The 19,336-nt window shown below is 42.4% G+C and overlaps 1 protein-coding gene across 1 annotated transcript; it reads right to left on the bottom strand.

Moving 5' to 3' along the window:
• Positions 1-131: 131 nt before the first annotated feature.
• On the bottom strand, positions 132-19,159 carry LOC133149910 (dynein axonemal heavy chain 12-like). The gene is made up of 74 exons (XM_061272144.1): positions 19,050-19,159; positions 18,881-18,971; positions 18,534-18,660; positions 18,411-18,437; positions 18,144-18,333; positions 17,999-18,068; positions 17,773-17,931; positions 17,493-17,688; positions 17,172-17,360; positions 16,931-17,084; positions 16,755-16,846; positions 16,498-16,676; positions 16,283-16,418; positions 16,073-16,198; positions 15,851-15,985; positions 15,587-15,780; positions 15,277-15,517; positions 15,010-15,195; positions 14,699-14,899; positions 14,428-14,622; positions 14,209-14,330; positions 13,988-14,123; positions 13,768-13,914; positions 13,548-13,667; positions 13,243-13,399; positions 12,963-13,135; positions 12,739-12,891; positions 12,416-12,655; positions 12,022-12,267; positions 11,825-11,944; positions 11,612-11,721; positions 11,298-11,481; positions 11,074-11,214; positions 10,909-10,992; positions 10,602-10,790; positions 10,374-10,493; positions 10,069-10,257; positions 9,826-9,977; positions 9,623-9,761; positions 9,385-9,551; positions 9,045-9,300; positions 8,656-8,952; positions 8,334-8,512; positions 7,975-8,167; positions 7,710-7,871; positions 7,376-7,570; positions 7,127-7,260; positions 6,904-7,066; positions 6,735-6,815; positions 6,483-6,659; positions 6,278-6,409; positions 6,086-6,175; positions 5,873-6,013; positions 5,556-5,797; positions 5,335-5,482; positions 5,104-5,249; positions 4,767-4,981; positions 4,483-4,675; positions 4,208-4,400; positions 3,955-4,127; positions 3,703-3,843; positions 3,453-3,611; positions 3,067-3,362; positions 2,737-2,990; positions 2,508-2,648; positions 2,279-2,416; positions 1,973-2,206; positions 1,708-1,896; positions 1,498-1,601; positions 1,220-1,424; positions 1,009-1,146; positions 818-909; positions 640-707; positions 132-475 (listed from the first exon to the last, which is right to left on the bottom strand). The coding sequence occupies exons 2-74, from the start codon at positions 18,967-18,969 to the stop codon at positions 285-287; spliced, it is 11,835 nt and encodes a 3,944-aa protein (XP_061128128.1). The 5' UTR covers positions 18,970-18,971; positions 19,050-19,159; the 3' UTR covers positions 132-284.
• Between the last annotated feature and the right edge of the window lie 177 nt (positions 19,160-19,336).

The following is a 19,336-nucleotide window of genomic DNA, read 5'->3' as shown; positions in this document are numbered from 1 at the left end:
GAGCATCTTAATCGACTCCGTTTGAAAGCATCTGTTTTCATCAGTTACCTCCCTCTTCCGCCTAGACTGAAAGAGTACCTTCTTTACAAGGAGTTTGATGTTTACAGCAGGGGCAGTTTAGATACAGTGTGTTCAGTCACATGGTAAACACTTCAGTTTTATCGTATATATTATAGTTATTCCAAGTTGCATGACATTGTCATTCCCTTTGTGATTAAGGGTCTTTGATGGGTATAATCTATCCTATACAACCTCCTGTGTTTCTCTTTCTTTTTCTTTTTCTGTCAGTCATCAAGCTGACAGAGTAGTGCCACACCGCGTTTGATCCAGTGCTGCGGGCGCTTGGCGGTGGGCAACAATATTGGAATGACAAAATTGGTGGAGTGTCCCGTTGTAGAGAGGATGCCCCTCCTCTCGCTTGTCTTGTAGAGAGGAGAAAGGTAGCGACTGTCAGATTCATCTGGGATGTTTTTTGCTGCAGATAAGAAAAATAAGCAAAGAAATTATAAAAACATACTGATGAAGTAACAATTGTCAAAAAATAATTGGTGATTATTAAGGCAGTGTATTAAACACATCTAAACGTATACTTGGTGATTATTAGGGCAGTGTATTAAACACATCTAAATGTATACTCACTTGGTTTGATCCAGATAATGGGCACTGTGTCAAATAGGATTTTGGGGTACTGCTCTGCTAAGATCCCACTGATGATAGAAACAACACAATTATACTTTTTAGACTGCTTCTCAAATATTTGTCGTGCTCTTCAAATAATTATGATGATGGTAAAAGACCCTTGTGTGGTCCCCTCTACCTTTCTTTGTCCCATCGAGCTCCATCAAGAAACAACCCATTAGTGTAGACACCATCTTCTGGAGGTGTGTTTGACTGATCAACTGCTAGAACCTGAAGGATGAAATCACAACATTAAGCATGGAATTCCTCAAAAAAGTCGGTTATGAGCAATTAAGATGTGACGTGTCGAAGAACAAAAAGAATGTTGACCTCAAAATCAAAGCCCAACAGGTCAATTGGAATATTGTATTTCCTGGCGTAGTTCTGCGTAGCTCCCGTTAGAAAAGCCTGGGTGAAGAAGAATCCCGACAGCCAAAACACACTGGGCTTGCCATTGTCGAACCAAAGCTGCGGGCACATAGGATTCATGTGAATACAAAAGTGAACAAGGCATCCTCATGTCTAGGCAATTGTCAATCACCTGCAAAAACTTGAGCCTTGCTAGAAAGTCATTAATGTAGCTGCCCAGGGGCTTGAGGCTCGGGTACGAGCGTTTGGCCCATTGCTCTGGAACCTTGCCCACCGCCAGACTATTTGCAATTCCCTCCAGCTCTGCATCCATCACCACTAAACCCTTGAGGGCCTTCAGCAGGTTCTGAAGACTAACACGGATGGTACTACAAAGCCTAAGATAAAGAAAGAGGTCAGAGGAGCTTTTTTTAAATTACATCAAATTGCGTACAAAGTGTTTGTCCATACGTGTTGTAGCGCTCCATTTCTTGGACAAGCACAGTGTTCATGCTCTCCTCGTAGAGCACCGGGTACTTCATAAGAGATACTTCGAGGTCAAAGTTATTTGGGGTCTGATGAGATTAAATACAATCTGTTATAATTTTCCGAAATTTGTGATATTTGTACAGTTAACCATTGTCACACCTGGAAATAGACAAATTTATATCTTCACCATACCTTATTGAGGATGTCACTGGCTATATCGTACAGCACATTGTCACTCCCAGAGCTACCTCCCCCCTTCGAGCCTCCTCCCTGGGTGAGAAGCAACGAATCAAACAGCAGCTTGGTCTGCTGTAGGTCCTTTGAAATGTCCACATTTTCATGCATCCCAAAAATTTCTGGGTGTTGGGTGAGTGGAAGTTCCTGGTAGGCCACAAACTTATTGTTAGGCATTTGGAAGTCTCATAAACCATCTCATGACTGTGACTTTACGCTTTACCTTGATAAACTGAAGGTAGTCATCGTAGGAAGATTTGGGGGGTGTAACATAGTCACCGCTAAGTGAAAAAGGAAATGAAGGCTTATCCACAACATCCCTGTTGTAGAAGTCAGCCAACATGGTGTTCAAGAGGCGCCGATCCCAGTTGTCGGTGACGCGGCCTCCATAGTTGCACTCTCCGGTCAGGTAAGTAATGGCCTCAAAAGGCACTTCATCGTACTGATTGATAAACAACTACAGAGGAAGACAGAGGACGTGCCTTACGGGGAATGCGCCGGAAGGAATTCTGTGAGTGGGAGTGACTACCTGGAGCTGTCTGATGCTTATGTGAAGGTCAGTCTCATTGAAGCCATACGGAATATTCCAGCCGAGTGGGCCAAACTTCCTTCTTTCCTGAACGAGTGCATGGAAGAAGCACAGGCCATACAAGAGCTTTTCCCAGACCTAAAAATCATTACAGTCAAAACGGTGTAAGAAATAAACGTATTGATACAAGAGTGTGGCCAAATCATTCATTCGGCAGCCCCGAACTCACCAGTTCTTTATTTGGGCAATTATTGAAGAAGTTTTGGTCACAAACAGGATCTGACATGTACGACTGCAGTATGTTTAATCGTAGTCCTGTTGGCGGCTCGTTTGTCATTTTGACCCCGTTCTGCAGAAGCGTCACTGGAAACTGAATTCAGAGAGGGGGCAGCTTCAAAGCACAAACTAGATAAAACCAGACTGTTCCACAGCTTGGCGAACATCCCGTTTCACTTTACCTTGGGCGAAGGGTAGCTTGTGAGCCAAAGTCGGAAGTCTTCGTGGCATGTTGCGGGACTAAAGTCCTCGCAGATCTTCTCCAGGGTGGACATCCAGGAAACAGCCAGATGACAATTTTGCAAACACACCCACGTCCCATTCTGCATGGCTGTACAGATCATTTTGAAAGCAATGGGTCCTTGGCCTTGCCCCAGAGAAATGGACTGGAAATTGGCCCCACCCATGTCCTTGTCACCAGCAAACTTCAGTAAGCCTGTGGAGCGTTAATATGTCATCATCTTTGAGTGTCAGCGCTGCATGAGGTTTCAGGAGTGAACGGCAGAACCTACTAGCCATGGGATCGGCACCAGGGGAAAGCACAAACACAAGCGGGATGGTGGCGTTGGAGTCATTGTAGCTCTTGCTCAGGTCAAAGGGAGGCGGCTGAACAAAATTCTTCCCAATCTTACTTATCACATATCTGTGCACAGCTGGCACAATCTTGTCAGGCCTGAGACAACGGACAATGATCATCTTCTGCAGTTCATTCAGTTTTTCATCCCAGGGTGAGGGCAAAGGAACACCACTAGGATCTCTGCTTTCAAAAACAGGCTTGAAAAGCTCTGGGCTTGCAATAAATGTATCTCTGTAGAATGAACACAATTAAAGTGCCATCGTTTTTAAAATGTTCGGTATTACTCAGAACAATTCATAGAATGTTGGTAAATGTTCTCACTTGATTCCTTTTAAGCCAGGAAGCTCGTTGGCTCGACAAATCTCATCCCAGCTCTTCTCTTGCAGCCAGCTAGGATCAGGATTAGCAAGGGTGTTCTGCAGGCCCACACCTCCCGTCATCAAGAAGAGCAGGTCGGGGTACTCAATCTCACCCTTTGCCCTGGTGGGAAGGCCAGTATTTGTTTTATTTACAGAAGGCAGAATGATCCGAACGAGTCACTTGTTATCCCTAAATGGTTTGTGACACTCACAGAAGTAGGTTGCAGCAGAGGATGAAAGAGAAGAGAAGTTTATCCTTCTCAAAGAGAGACCGACAGACATTGCAGAACAAGTTGTAGGTGAAGTGATCGACCAGGTACATGACCCTCTTTTCCAAGATCTTGGACTTTTTGCTGAATTAAAAAACAGGAGAGGCTTTTCAAAACCTAGAAATAGCATCTAAAAATATTCTGTCAATTTCACCACGATACCATGAACCAAAGAACGCCGTGTGCTTTCCTCACCTGTCTTGGATGGAGTTTATATAGAGGTTGACAAACCAGGTGAGAGAGTACTGATACATTGGGTCTATGTTGGTCAGGTCAACAATGGTGAAGAACAGGACAGACGAGTGCTTGGCAATAGATCTGTAACACTCTCGGGACTCGGCTATCATGATCTCCGTCTCCTCTGCAATCTGGAGAATTCATGGAGACTTTGGAGTCAAAGAAATCCGTCATATCAACACAGACCGCTTATGTTGAACACGGTACTTGCCTTCTGTTTCTTTGTAATCTCATTGGACATGATCTTTGCAGAGTCGAGCACCTGAATGGCACTCTCATCCTCCAAAATATTTCCTTCTGAGGACGATAGCGTCTCAAGGATCCTGTCCTCAGTTTCCTTTAGTTGCCTGTTATTTGCAGCAGACTGTAAGATGAGTGCATTTCTCTCCTCTTCAAGCTCTGGCCTGCAAAGCAAATGAAGAAGAAGGGAGCCTTTAACACAGAGACCAAAGGATTGGAGTGGAGGTTCAATAGAATTTGTCGTACCTTTCCTTGGCAACCACAATCCCGAGCAATTGGTCCTCCAAGCCCTCTGGGGTGATCATGAAATTGAGCAAAGACACCTTCGTGGCAAGTTCTGGTAGATAATGAGGGTTCCTCAGCTTTGTGGTGATGTAGAAGCGGAATTCCGGAGAGTACTCAACCACGCTTTCCCCCAGTTTGATACATTCCACACCACCTGAGTGGAACAAAAATGACAGCAATGATGGTTTTTACATTATTTTCAATGTCAGGTGGCCCTTTTGCATCCGGGCCCCATTTTGTTTTACTTTGTTTGAAGGTTTGTTTGAGGAGAAGAGGTTCCAGGGAAGGCTCCAACTCCTCTCCTACATTTTCAAGCAGTAAGGGGCTTCCAAACTGAATACAGTTTTCCAAAGTTCTCATGTAGTCATCATCCGTTAATTTGATAATCTGCAACTTGTTGTCTTTCTCCGAATTCTTTACCCACTTGTTGGCTTGACCCTGAGGGTCAATCATCAGAGGCCTGAAAGTGCAGGGACACATGAGGACAGTCCTGCTCTTCCTTCCGAGTGGCTTTGTAATTGACTCAAGCATATCAATGCTGTGCAACCATTGCATGACCATAGTTTGCATAACGCTTCTTACCATCGACGTGAGTTACTCGTTATGACACCGTTATCAATCGAGAAAGAGTCCGTAGGAAGACCGGCGATATTCCACGCCCTAATCTGAATGGGATCTCCCAGGGTCTTACTCAGAGAGAAGTCATCTGACGATGGAATGTTTTTAGACTAGAGAAAATTCATAATGACAACATACGTGCATGTTAGAAATGAAAGTAAAAGACTTTGTAAAATAAATAATTAGAAGACTTACTTGACACAATTTGATCCATTGACTGATGCAGTCCTGTCTGAAGCTGGCGGTGAAAGCGCCCAGGTAGGCCATGACACCAGCAGAGATAAGAACATCCCCGGTTAGGTTTTCATATATGCTCTGCAGATCTTCAGCAGCCTTGGACCATCTGAGGAAAAACACGTTTCCTTAGTGGCATATTTTCATCTTTGAAAATTTTCTCCTAAAAAGAAACGTTATACCTTGTTTTCTCCCCACCAAGACCACCGATGAGTTTCTCAGCTCTCTCCAGCTTCTGTTGACACAAATCTCTCTGGGCTTCTAGCTTGGCCTTCTCCTCAGTCTTCTCGGCAGATATTCTCTGCAGGTCAGCTAAACGGTCCATAACCTCCTTGAGTTGGGCTCTCTTCTCTGAGAGTGTGGCCATGGCAGAAGCCAGAGTGGCCTGAGCCTCTGCTTGCTTGGCCTTTTTAGGAGCCACAATCTAAAAGCACAGAGGTAAGTATCCAAAGACGCAAAAATGCATTTGCTTTTAAGAGCAAATGAAGCCAAGTCCCACCTTCACCACCCTGTCATAGGACTCCATTGCTTTGATCCACTTGCAAAGGCCTTCTGCTGCTGAGGACGCTTTTGCCACCTTAGCAGGGTTGAAGTCAGGATTTGTCATGTAGGTAGTACGGATCTTTTGCATTGATTCCTCCTGTAATAAAGAGATGGGAGAGATGAAGTGAAGTTATTGTAACACATTACAAAAATGTTTTTGGAAACTTACAGGAATATTGTCCTTGTCATATTCTTTAAGATCCCTTAAAAAGTTCATGTCACCTAGCAGCTTCTTGCTTGGACCCCAGTAGTCCAAAGCCTAGGCCATTAAGAAAAATTCATGGTAAAACAAATGTCATGTTTTCATTGATGATACGTTTATGCAAAAATGATTAGAGATCTATTTTTTATCAAAACAAACCTTTTTTCCAGACCCAGCAGGATCTGCCACTTTATCTGGAGGTATTCCCTTCATTACACAGACAGCTGACATCACCATCTTAACTCCAGCAGGAGGGTTTTTCATTGACTTCACAACAGTTATGTCAGCAGGCTGCAATTTACAGGAAGGTCAAAGAGAAGGTCATGACATGCAAGGCAAAGTTGTATTTTCAGAGGGCTCTCACTTTTAAGGTATTCAAAGCTGCGATTGCTTCCTCCAGAGCAGGGATGGCTTCAGCCAATTCACTATCACACTCATCTTTCAGAGCTTGTGCCTCGGCAGCTTGAACAGCCGTGGCCTCCTCTTCCACAAGTACAAGTTTACTCGTAGCTTCAACCTCAACAGACTCCACTGCGATCACCTACATATCATCATGGTAGACTTTGCATGTAGATTTTCATAAAATGCAATTGATGCCAGTTAGTAATCTCTTTACCTTCATCATTTTATCGTTTTCCATCTGTGCCTCTTCAAGTTTGGGCTGTAAGTCTACCAGCGCTTGTTTCATCTCACCAACCTGCAGAGGTACAATCATGGAGAAAGGAAAAACACTTTAAATTGTTACATATTTGTGTTTCGAACAAAGTATAAATCCAGTTGTGTACCTGAGATTCGGCAAAGGCTAATTTTTCAAGACCATTAGTATATCTATTTTTTGCCTTCATGACAGCATCTCTTTTCATCGTGAGGAGCTGACTGAAAGCTGCCATGAGCTCCAGGTAGGACGTGGGTGTCACATAATTATAGCGACCTAACTCAGCAAGGAATCTGCAAAAAAAACATTGCAGCCAGATGCCGATATACTGTTTGAACTCTTACATTCAATACCTTTCTGAAAGCTGACTGGCAGAGGTATGAATTATCTTGCAGATCACTATGACTTCCTTCCTTTCATCTTCTTTCATTTCCAATGGATTCAGGAAAGAATTGGCAACCCGCTCAAGAGCCTCCTCCGGCCAAGGCTGTCAGGGCATACAGATACAAATGAGTGTCACCCTACTGTATGAATGGGCCGGTCAAGCACATATTATACATATACCACACAATACAGAAAGGCAACAGATTGAAAAGTCCAACCTGAAACCAGTTAATGGTGCAGCAGTTAATAAGGGACGGAAACTGGCGCAGGCGATTGCGAAAGGCTTCGCCAATGGGACTGAAGGCCACAACGATGTGCAGGTTTGCCTTGCAGCGTGCCACAAAGTAGTTGAACAGAGTTAAAGAGCTCAACTCCACACTCTTATTCTTCGCTTGGGCAATGGGGCGCACTGTCTGGAAATGAGAAGAAAATGGGATTATGTCAATATATATAAATGTGGCTGAAACGACTGTGATCACAAAAATGGTGATCTGAACATTCCAACAATTATATAATCCCGAGTAGTAGAAGGTACTTTGATTCATGTCATACCTCAATGATATCATGTTTCTCATCGGTAGCAAAGAGATTAGGCACCTCTCCTGAGTTCAAGACATTGTTTACATCTTCAAGAAAAGCCTCATCTGTGAGCTGAGCATCACTAATCAGAAAAACGATCCTTTGACCTTTCACCCCTACATCTATGAGAAGCTTCTGTAAAAGCAAGTAAAAATGTGCGACATCACACTCAGAGAGCAAACTAAAAATGCAAAAGAAAAAAAAAAATGTGTATCCAAAATACAAGCACATCACTGACCTTGAGGTCATCTCTCCACTCAACCATGCCATAGTTCTTTGAGATCTCAGGTTGGAAAAGATTCATCTTGGCAATGAAAGTAGCCAAACGAGTGATGGACTGGCGCCCACTGCCTCCCACTCCTACGAGAAGAGCATGTCCTCCTGGTTGCTTCAGCACACGGCTTATACGGGACAGGTGCTCCAAGAGATAGCTACATTAGACAAAATTTCTTAGAGGTGCTACACCAGCAGCATTTACAGTAGTTGTGAATTTATAACACAAAAAACGTTTTCGAAGAAGAGCACTCTTAAAAGAAATAATGTATGTATGTAAAGTATCATTTGTTTTAATTTAGTCATGTTATGATTATAATTTACCGAAAGATGACGAGATTCATGCAGCTCTTGTTCATCTGGTTGTAGTCAGCAAGACATGACTCCACTACTACAGCAAAGCTTTCTACAGAAGGCACCTCGGCATACAAGCGTTCATCAGGCTCGAGGTCAGGGTTCATGTAGTCGCCAAACAGTAGCCTTTGCATGTCTTGTTCGACCAGCTGACAAAGAAGAACATACCAAATTGCAATTGCACAACTGCTACAGTTTTAGAAACATCACAAATATTTATCTTAAACAGTATGAAACTTCTGACATCAAAATAATGCACAATCAGAGCAATAAAAAACACAAGCCAACGTACGAGCCTGCCTTGTTTGAGATGATCAAACACCAGGTTGAAGCCTTCATTAAAATGATCTTTGAGGATTTTGGTCATTAGCTGATAGAACCAAGCTCGATCCTTGTCATCCACCAGACGGTCATAAAAGACGCGAAAGACCTCGTGGACAAACAGTCGGATCATAGTGCGCTTGTTCTCCAGAGACTTGCTCTTCACAAGCAGGCACCCTTGTATAACACGTGAGAAGTCCCGCAGATTAAAAGTGTAATGAGACTTAGCTGGTGTGGGGAGCAAGTTCTCCATGGCTTGCTTGTAGACCTTTGGAAAGACATTTGGGAAATTCAAGTATGGGAACGATAAGACTTTGTTGATAGGAATGTGAATGTGTTGGTCTGATTCTGAGGACTCACTTCCATGGTTGCAGTCACCGTTTGGCTGCCAACAGTGAAATATTCCGGTGGAAATTCATTGTTCTTTAGATAGAACGCAACCATAGAGGAGAAGATGCGAACCATGGTCTCATCGCTGAAAGAATTGATGCTAAAAATGTTGAAGTGGCGCAGGAAGCGAGATGTCACAGCATTCCTGCCGCCACCAGGAGGACCCATGGCTGTAAGGATCTGAATGTCGACTAATTTGATGCCAGAAGTATCCTTCAGGTCATACCTGTCAAAAAATAATGGAATGTTCCAAAAGTTTTTTTCATCCTCTTACATTCAATGTCCTTTGTTTAGTGGCAACGGCTCGCACCACTTTTTGTGATCCAAAAACTGTCGAAAAAGCTCCACAGGCGGCTGAGCTCCAAACTGTTCCAGCGCTGGCATATTCACATCATCTACGAATATGAGGTATTTCTTTCCCATAGGAGGGCCAAACACACCTTTCCGTCTCTTATCTAATTTGGCCATGATAATGTTCTGGAAAAGACCAAGAGTAAACAATCCAAGTTGTAAAAACATTCATTTTCATCACAGTGGTTCCGATTTACCTGTGTTTGGTTGGCAGTTGTGCGGGCTGAAAAATTGATTGAGAGGGGTAAAAAGAGCTCTTTATCCAAACCGTTCATCAACTTCTCCATGACATACACTGATTTTCCAGTGCCAGTAGGGCCAGCCAAGAGCAGAGGCCTGAGCAGAGAAAGTCGTTCACACAAAGTCATACCATTCAAATGTCCGTGACCAGATAACATACATTCCATAGGTGATGCAAATGTCCATTAGGAAGGTGTAACGAACGGAGTCAATGGTCGGAACAATGATGTCCTGCACTTTGGTGGTTTTGTCTCCGAGGGTGACGTTTTTGATGGTATCATTCCAGTGAACCCATTTGCCTCTTCCTTTAAACTGAACAAGATATTACTTTATAGATTTGACTGCAGAAGAGAGATTCAAAAGTAAAAGACAAAGGGTTCTGCGTAATGTTAATCAGCAGTACCTCGTAGAAATAGTCATACACAAGGTCTTTCTCATCCACTGGGCACTCCCATTTGGCAACGATATCAGGAAATGGATGATCTGCCAACTTCCCAGCCACTATATCCCGAATGAACTCACTAAACATCTCTCTGCTTTTTGAATCACAACTGCCACCCACAGACCACACCAGGGAGAAGGAAAAGGCTGCCTGCAATACCAAAAGAGAAAACTATTGAACAAAAGTCAAATAAAATGCATGTAGAGAGAATTTTGCACAAGTATAAATAAACAGATAATATTGTGACAGATGATTAATATTTGTACCATGATCCAGGTGCGTATAGTTTTATCATTTTTCTCTGTCTTTAGTGGCTCAGTTAGTAGCATCTCAAACAGTCTACACAATGATACAGTTGTGTTCCAGTTGGTTGTGGGCACAACTTCCTGTCAACAAGAAAGTAATGACAACATTTGTGTTTCTTCTGAATTGGTGAAAACTCCTTTGACCTTTGTTTTTGCATCTCGGTGACTCCAGGTTGTTGTAATACTTACTCTGCAGTGTTTACGCACCATCCTGAAGGAAGGTGGCAGAAGCCAGTGAAAGAGTTCTAGCAGCAGATTGTTATTTTCAGGACTCTTCAGAACTTCAGGAAGTGTGTTCATCCAGGAGAGCACTAAAGGCTCCCAGCCCAATTGGGAAGGTTCCATGTAGATCATACCACATCGACTCACTGTGGCAGGCTGCCATGGGAAATAATAATTTTTCAAAGCTTGCCATCATTACATCAGACATTTTTTGATAATTTCTAAATAGATAGTTTAAGTTGTAGCAACATTGTAAAAAAAACTCCAAACCTACAGAGGCCTGTGAGAGATCCTTTGCTTCAAAAATGAGACTCATCTGATTAGACATCTGAATAATTTCCCCACTCATTAGACAGAGCTGTTGTGTGAATAAAAGCAAATATAGTAAAGACAACGTATAGTAAATAATAAATATACATATAAGGTATATATATATGACCTTTTTGTTGTCATCCAGCACAGTGTTCATACTTTCGATCCATAATGTATCTATGGGACCGTCAAACACTACCCATTTACGTTCTGGTGTTTCAGCTGATGCATACTCACGAAATGTGTTGGCCACAACCCCATCTGTCCACTACAAAAAAGACAAGCAGACAATAAAAGTATTGTAAAACAATTTGTGGGTGGAATACACAATGATCCAAGGAGCTGACCCACCTCATGAGAAACAAGATCAAACTGTCCAAAGAGCTGTCCCATAGTAATCGCTTTTGGATTCAACGTCCTGAAGATGACCTTTTCTTCTTCTCCGTACCCTTTTTCATTCATTCCAATCAACGTGTCTGCTAGAACATGGAGCACTTTGGTCTTTCCGGAAAATGACTCGCCCACGAGCATGAACCTGAAGCATAAAAGTTGTAACTTGCAATGCCTTGTAGATCCAAGTTGTGGGAAATACTGTACTTTATAGCCCAGAACATGAAATATAACACATCCAAATGAGGTGACCTGGAATTTTCAAAACACCATACCCATGCCGAACTATCATCATCTCATATGTCTGGATCATCTTCCCTATGAAGATTTGTGTTGACTGTACATTGTGTTTTTTGCAGCACTCTGTAGCAGCTTCTAAAAACAACTGCAGAAGATGGTCACAAATATTACAGTATTGCAATTTTGTCTCCCAGACACGTGTGAGCCTGCATGGGACAAGACAAAAATAAGAAATTGAAACGTCTTACCTCATAGCCTGCTTCCGGAAGGGTGATGCCAGGGAACAAATCGCTGGTGATGCCAATGAACAGTGGAATATCATGGGAAAGAAACTTGGGCTCGTTAACGTCTTTAATAGACCTCAGAAGCTAGAAATGAACAGGAAACAGTGATTAATAAACAGAACAAAAGGAGTTTGGGAAAATATTAAGCTCATCACAAGTACCAGTATGTCCTCATTCTCATCGGGATACTTGAGCTTGAGGTTTCCTGCAGCCACAAGTACAGCTTTGACAGCTCTCATGCCATAATCGTAATGGAATTGAGAGGAGAGCTGCTCTGAACAGAGCCTGTAAGTCATCGCAATCTTGATTGACAGAGGCTTGGCATTGAGGAATCCACATGAATAGAGGGAGATCTCTGCTATCAGAGCATAGTTGGGGACCATCATGGTCACTGTTCGAAACAACACCTGTGGAAGATAAAAGGGTTGAGCTAAATAAAAAAAACTTGAGTTATGATCAAATAATGTCGATTAATTTTAGATGCTACCAACTCCGAATGCACATTTTCGATAAAAGTTTTGGGATAAAAGAGCACATAAATGATTAACATAAGACCTTGAGGTTGTCCGGAAGTTCGGAGCGCCCGGCGTAACCGGGATTCATTGTGATGGACACAAAACAGTTGGGGTTGAGTTTAAGCATGGTTCCTTCAAAATCAAAGTACTCCAACTTCATCTCAATAGCGCGCTGGATGCAGAGGACTTGCTGAGCCACTACAGACAAGACCTCAAGCTCGATACGGTTGAATTCGTCAAAGCAAGCCCACGCTCCAGAAGAAGCCAATCCTTTGAAAAACTGAAAAAAATGAAGCAGAATACAAAGAACTTTGTTAGAACCGGAAATCGCAATCAGAGCAGACCTTTATTGTTTAATGTTACCTTGCCCATAGCAAGATAATCCAGTCTATCGGAACAGTTGAAGACCACACATTGCACAGCTAACGCTTTGGCTAGATCCTTGGTGGTTTCTGTCTTTCCAGTTCCAGCTGGACCCTCAGGTGCCCCACCCAAATTTAGGTAAAAAGCACTAATCTGTGAACACGGAGTGGATTTTCAATAGTAATAAAAACAACTGATGAAATACAAAATCCCGTTATTTATACCAGCGTTCTGTAGCATCTGTCAGTAAGTGGGGTGATGACCAGACGAGGAGAGTTGCCCAAATATTCATAAGCATACTTAACATCGCAGTTCAAGATGTGAACTCGAACATCCTCGTTGCTCCAGTAGTAACGAAGCTGCGCTAGCCATCGGAAATCACTTTCATTCTCTACACCTACAAATGAAACACGTGCAGTAAACAAATTTGTATTTTATTTTAAGATAGTAACCGGAAAACATAGTTATAGCATCGTGAATATAGGCCTTCATGCCATGACGTACCATGCTCAATGAGTTCCAAAACCACATCCCTGGCATGGACATCAATTGTTACAAGTGCTCCCAAAGTAATTCGTGTTTGTTTGGGTAGTTGCCCCCTCACCAAACCCACAATGTCATTCAGCTGTATCTGGAGTTGCTGGAAGTAGTTTTTCATACCCTGCGATGTAGGGACAGTCAAAAACACCCGTCTTATCGGCTTGAAGGTGTCACGAGAAGTCAGACCAATTGAACACAATTTGTGTAGGTGAATACAATTTAAGATTAATAATATTACTTTTCAGCAAGTAGCTTTTCTGGAAACTTACTTTAGGCCCTGCCCTAATGGCTTCATGTACCTCCAGGGTCCAAAACATTTGTGAGGTACAGATGACCACCTGTCCCGGCCAGTCCTTCACCCACTGATTCCTTGGGGCTTCAGCATAGGCCTGCCAAGACAACAATTCCACTATAACTGACTTGTATTTTGCATTTTTATTGGAAAAAATCTCAGACCTGTGGTTTATTTTAGTTAGTAAGTCATCTCACCGTTCTGGAGAGAGCCACTACATCTCTGACACTGCGAATCATCAAGTCTTCCACCTGTACCAACCACTTCTCCACTGCTCCTTGGGCCTCAGCTGTCGATATGAGTTGAATAAGAGCAACACGCTCCCCTTCACTGCTGTACATGGCCTAAATTAAAAAGAAAAAACAGTCAGGATCTGAGCCACTAAATGTACTATTGCCATGCAGCAAGTGCACTTACCTGGATATCGAGATTTGGTAGGAAGTCTAGCTTGGCAATACCCTCAAAGCACTTCCTCAGATGGGGCTGGACACGCAGTGGATCTTTGGTCTCAGACAGAATTTCCAGCATTTCATCATTGGACAAAAAGAAGAACCTGGGTAACAAACAGTAATGTCACAACAACATTTTGTATTCATATAACTGGAAAACTGAAATTAAAGCAATTGTGTTTCATTCACCTTGGGAAAAATAGACGCTTTTTCTCCAGATAGTTATTTAGTCCTTTCATGATGGTGTCCAGGTGGTAGTTGGACTCTTGTAGTTTCTCTAGTAGCCCAGGCATTGATGTTGCCTCCAGGAGCTGGTAGAAGACAATTTCATAATTGTTCTCTTCAATTTGCATCATTCACTGAGAAGTGCAAGACTGTATTGTTATCATGCCATATGGTGACAATGACCTTTGAGTCTTGAACGCAGTGCTGCATAATCTCCTTCCAGTTTTTGTCAACGATTTGGAAGAGTCGCCCTTCTTCCGGAATCTGCTGCATGATGTCGGCAGAACAGAATATGGGCTCAAGGTAGAGCCATTGTGCCTGCACCTTGAGCCACTCATCAATGGTTTCCTGGATACGAAGAAGACGCTCCTCCCAAATCTAAATCACAAGCCAGTTTGGTGAAAGCTATTCACGATAGTTCTTATTGTATTTTACATTATACGGGTTATGTAACCTTGATCTCATTCTCAAGGGGCTTGATGAAAGGTGAACTTTTCATTGTCTGAGTTTTCACAATTTGGTCATCCAAAATCGCCTGGACTTCATCCAAAGCAGTCAGGATGGACACACCAGTGTCTCTGTAAGGCTGATGTTGGAGAGAAACACTATCCCAAACAGTCACCATGTTTTTCATGGCTTTCTCCATGGAAAACTCCTACATAGATCAATTAAGAAAGATATGTTATGAAACCGATTGGGTTTTACTTCAAGCACAAATTGAAAGAAAAAATATAAACAAACAACCCAAAACGAAGAAATCCTTACTTTACTAGCAGAAGCACTGATTGATTCAAACTTTTCCAGGTAAGGAGTCAAGTTTTGTTTGAGAAATTTGCGCAGCGTTGTACCAGCGTCAGGAATGAGGTCATACCCAACGATCACTGACATCTGCTTCCAGTGGCGATCTCTGATGCCCGGATTACACAGAACTGTCACTAACGGGATGTGCTCCTACAATATAACAATAATTTGGAGTTAGAAAGCACGAGCATGACCTTCATGGGCGCATTTAACATAAGATACACTGGCTACCTTGAACTCTTTGACCTGCTCTAATACGGTGGAGCACAAAAGTGAAGGACTTTCATACATGTTTGTAACTTCTTCACCATGCTGTTTTCTGGACAGTCTTGTTGTTTTTTTAGTATCCTGTTTACTCTTGCTCTTTTTCAGATGGAAGTGCTTCAACATCTTGACAGTGTCCCTGAAGAATTCATCCACTTTTACCTCTATACCCTCACCATCTAGATCCGCAAAAGAGCCATCCATCCAGCTATTGACGGAGAAAAGATTAAATGCAATACTTTAAATTACAAAAGGCAACCTAAGACTGAAGACAGACCTGCTCTTTGCGCGTTGCCACTTTAGTAGCAGTCCAAACAACTTCTGGTACTGTTCAACATTTTCTCTGATGACCTCCACTTCTGGGTAATATGTTTGCTCCCACTGATGAAACATCTCGTCTTTGTGGATGTCACTGATTGTTTCCTCAGCCTCCTGAAGAAGGTTCTGAACTGTCTTGACTTCGGTTAAGTACTGTAAAAATCAAAGATTGTTTGGAAAAAAAAAAAAGCCAAATCCTGGAAGCACCAATGCTTCACAGTACCTGCTGCATCATATCAAGCTCAGAACAGTGATGGAACTCGTCAACCCTTCGTTGCAGCTTGGCCAGATGAATGGTGACCTTTTCCCTTTTGGCAACCATCTCCTTCTCCCCTTTCCTCTTGGCTTCCTGCAAAACCTAAAATCGCAAAAACAGTATCTTTTCTATGATCATACTTGAGTAGCTAAACACCATGATACAGACGTACGTTGAATGAGACATTACCTGATCATTGAGTTCAAACACTTTTTGGATTCTCAGTGGCCACATGAAGACAGTTGAATTAAGTTGGAGGTCTTCAGGTTCAAGTATGTGGACATCCAGGAGAAAGCTCAATCTGTGGTGAGCTTTCTGCCAGATGATCAAAGCAACAAAATTTGAAGATGTAAATCAATGAATCAAGAAGCTTTAGGGATTGTAAAATCAGAATTGCACCTTTATCTTTTCATGAAGAAGTGCAATACTCTGTGTCTTAGTTGTTTCAATGTATTCAATCATTTTGGCCATTTCATCTGTAGTCTCTGGTACATTCAAAGCATTTTCTTTGATGGCTTCAAAATCAGAGATGATCCTTTCAGTAGAAACAAAACAATTTCATGGAGCAAAGGAACCACAGTGTAGGGACACATTTCAACAAGAATGAGACTCACTGTAAATTTTGCTGAGTGTGTTTAGCTTTCATGTTGTTGATGAGTATTTCAGCACATGTTTTGGCTTTTTGGGACAGTCCCTGGTTGAGATCCTCACAATACAATTGGACCATTGGAAAGTGCACCTTTGGAGGAAGGTTGCTAAGCTTCCTCGACAAGTCACGGAATTCTTCCACTTGCTGGCAAGCACAAGTTAGATCATGGACCGACATTCATCAGGAAGGAGTGGAAGGAGTTTTCAATTTGTGAATCCTCACCTCAATATAGTCAGCAAACGAGTGAGTTTCTTCCACAAAAGTCTCAACTCGTGTCTGAGCGGTTCCATTGACTAACCAGTCATAGTTGTCCACTACAAGATAAATGCACGTTAGAAACACGAGATATTAAATGACTGGGTGGATGATGAAATGATTTACGATTATGCTTCCATCACCATAATTCTGAAAGTATTGGTCAGGTCCTTCTAGGTTCTTGCGCACAGTTGTGCTGACAGTAAATTGAGCCCAAGCGAGTGTGTGATCAGGGGCCTTGGCATCCACAAACGCAGATGTGGATTCTGACAGCCACGACAGAACCGTCTGCACTTTCTGTGGAACCATGTAAATACTACATTTCAATATGCAGATTAGGACGGGTGGACTTGGCACAAAAAGAGCGATTCCGAGTGAGCTCACCTGCAATGTGTTTGTAATGGCATTAAGAATTTCAAAAATATCGTCTTCAAGTTCCTGCAAGGTGGGGTATATTCCCATTTTCTCCTCATTAAACGTCAGGGACATATGAAAAATGGGTAAGAAGTTGTAGTTGTCTGGATGAAATGGGTACACGAAGGCCTCCACGCTTCTCTGAATAAGCGATTTCAGCTGGGAAATGGGAAAGGACAAAAATAAATTTGAGAAAGCGTGCAAACCCTGTCAATGAACCAATCTGTGGAAAACTGAAGTCAAAGAAAAAGACAAGCAGATGTTGGATTACGTATGACAGCAGGACTCCACCTGATTGGAAATGAGGGTGCACGCGCAATCAAAGAAGGCCTCCATCACATCTTCTTTAACTGAGCCCAGTGTTTTTGGACTTGTTAATACATTGATGACTTTCGGGAACCAGTTATTCATGATTTGTTCCTCTGCTGTCTCACATTTGGCAGCCATCTCTTTATGCAACTCTTTGCTAGCCACAGGTCCCAAAGCCCTGAAGAACAAAGACGGGCAGCTTTGCTCAACAGCACGGCCAATTGCTTCTTTGACGTTCTTTGCATTCGGGCCCTCTGCATACCTATACCCGGTGAGATTCACCAAGGTCATTGAAGAAAAGGTCGCATATCCAATTTCCAAAATAACTTGCATTACGGGATGTAGAATGTGCAAATTCACTTTCATCAGGTTCCGGTTGGTGACAAAGCTCTTGCGCCGTGATTGGGAATATTCAAGAAAGCTACAAAACAGAAAATTGTTTCGCAAACAAACTCCATAGAAATCATGTGTGGCCATAAAACACTCACTCAAATGGAAGAGATGTCTTCTTTTCCGGAGGAGGTTTTTCACATTCTGGATCCTTCAGGAACGTGTCCACTTAAATGAAGACATGCCTTGTTGTCAGAAAGTGCACACACACAAGTGTACACACACACTGCTAATTTTCAATACCTGTTTGTTTGATGACAACATCGTAGAAATTGTCGCTGACTTCCGTGAGGAGCTGGTGCAAGAGTTTGTTTTTCTGAGGGCTGTCTTTTAGTTGAGGAGGGAGTTGACCATCCATAGAGTCCAACCACTCCTGTGGGATTGGAATGACTGGGCGGCTTTCTACACACTGCTTCAAGAATATATAATTCATCTGCATACAAGGAAATAGGTGGCTCAGCTTTTTCAAATGAACACACAACTGGAAATTGCTTTCAAAAGTAAACTCACTCTTTGCTTCCGAGCTTCACTTTGCATCTGTAATGCAAATGTTCAATTGCAAAATGTTATGTTTCATTTTCATTTCTTTTTATGTATGATTTGTGACCATTACAGTCGGGAGCAACATCTTACACTTGGAGGAATCTGTGGCTCTGGTGATGGGCTGCGCACGAGTCTCCCTTTCTCTTTGTTCTGTTTGTAAGCCTCCACTGCTTGGGACACGGCCATGGTGGTGGCACTTTGCAGGAAGCCAATTGGCCTGCAAAATAATGAACAGTTTGAGTGCAACTCAAAAACGTCTTGTATTTGATACATTTCTGTAGCCATCATAAATATTTGTTGCGTGTGACTCAAACTACTGGAAAAATACTATGTGAGCGCACGCACGCACGCACGCACGCACACACACATTATAAAGCTCTGAATGAGTACTGTTGCCAATAATAATTGAAACATACTACATATATACTGGAACATACATTGGTAAATGGAGTCGTTGTTGTTGCACTTTCCTCCATCGCTGTTCCAAAAGTTGATTGTAAGTTGTTTGACTCTGCTTAGCCCACATTTCTAGCACCAAAGTATTATTATAATTATTATTTAAGAACAGATGTTGTCAAATGAATATTTTTCTGGAAGGTTACTTACCATAGGATATAACGTGCCTTTTCTTTCATACAGTGTTTGTAGCGCATGGCTATTTGACCATTTTTCTAGAATCCTACTGACTGACTCCCCATTAACTGCGCAACATGTTCAGCGCGTCGTTGCCATAGACACACGGCACCACCGAGTCGAACCTCAAGAAAAAGGCGGGGCTTGTGTCTTTTTCGTTTTCCCAGTGTACTTTTGCTCCAGACGCGATTACCAAACAATTCATTGAAAGGGATTTGTGGGAAAACTTCTAAATATATAAATTACGTGAAACCAACAAA

Source organism: Syngnathus typhle, linkage group LG2 (assembly GCF_033458585.1).
Source record: "Syngnathus typhle isolate RoL2023-S1 ecotype Sweden linkage group LG2, RoL_Styp_1.0, whole genome shotgun sequence".
In the NCBI taxonomy this organism is placed as follows: Eukaryota; Metazoa; Chordata; class Actinopteri; order Syngnathiformes; family Syngnathidae; genus Syngnathus; species Syngnathus typhle.
This window is presented reverse-complemented; position numbering and strand designations above follow the sequence as displayed.

Coding starts and splice junctions, on each gene's coding strand:
- LOC133149910 (XM_061272144.1), bottom strand. CDS start 18,969: ATGTGGGCTAAGCAGAGTCAAACAACTTACAATCAACTTTTGGAACAG. Junction 13,915..13,987: donor TACCAAATCTCGATATCCAG/GTAAGTGCACTT, acceptor TTTTTAATTTAG/GCCATGTACAGCAGTGAAGG. Junction 2,417..2,507: donor ATTGCCCAAATAAAGAACTG/GTGAGTTCGGGG, acceptor AATGATTTTTAG/GTCTGGGAAAAGCTCTTGTA.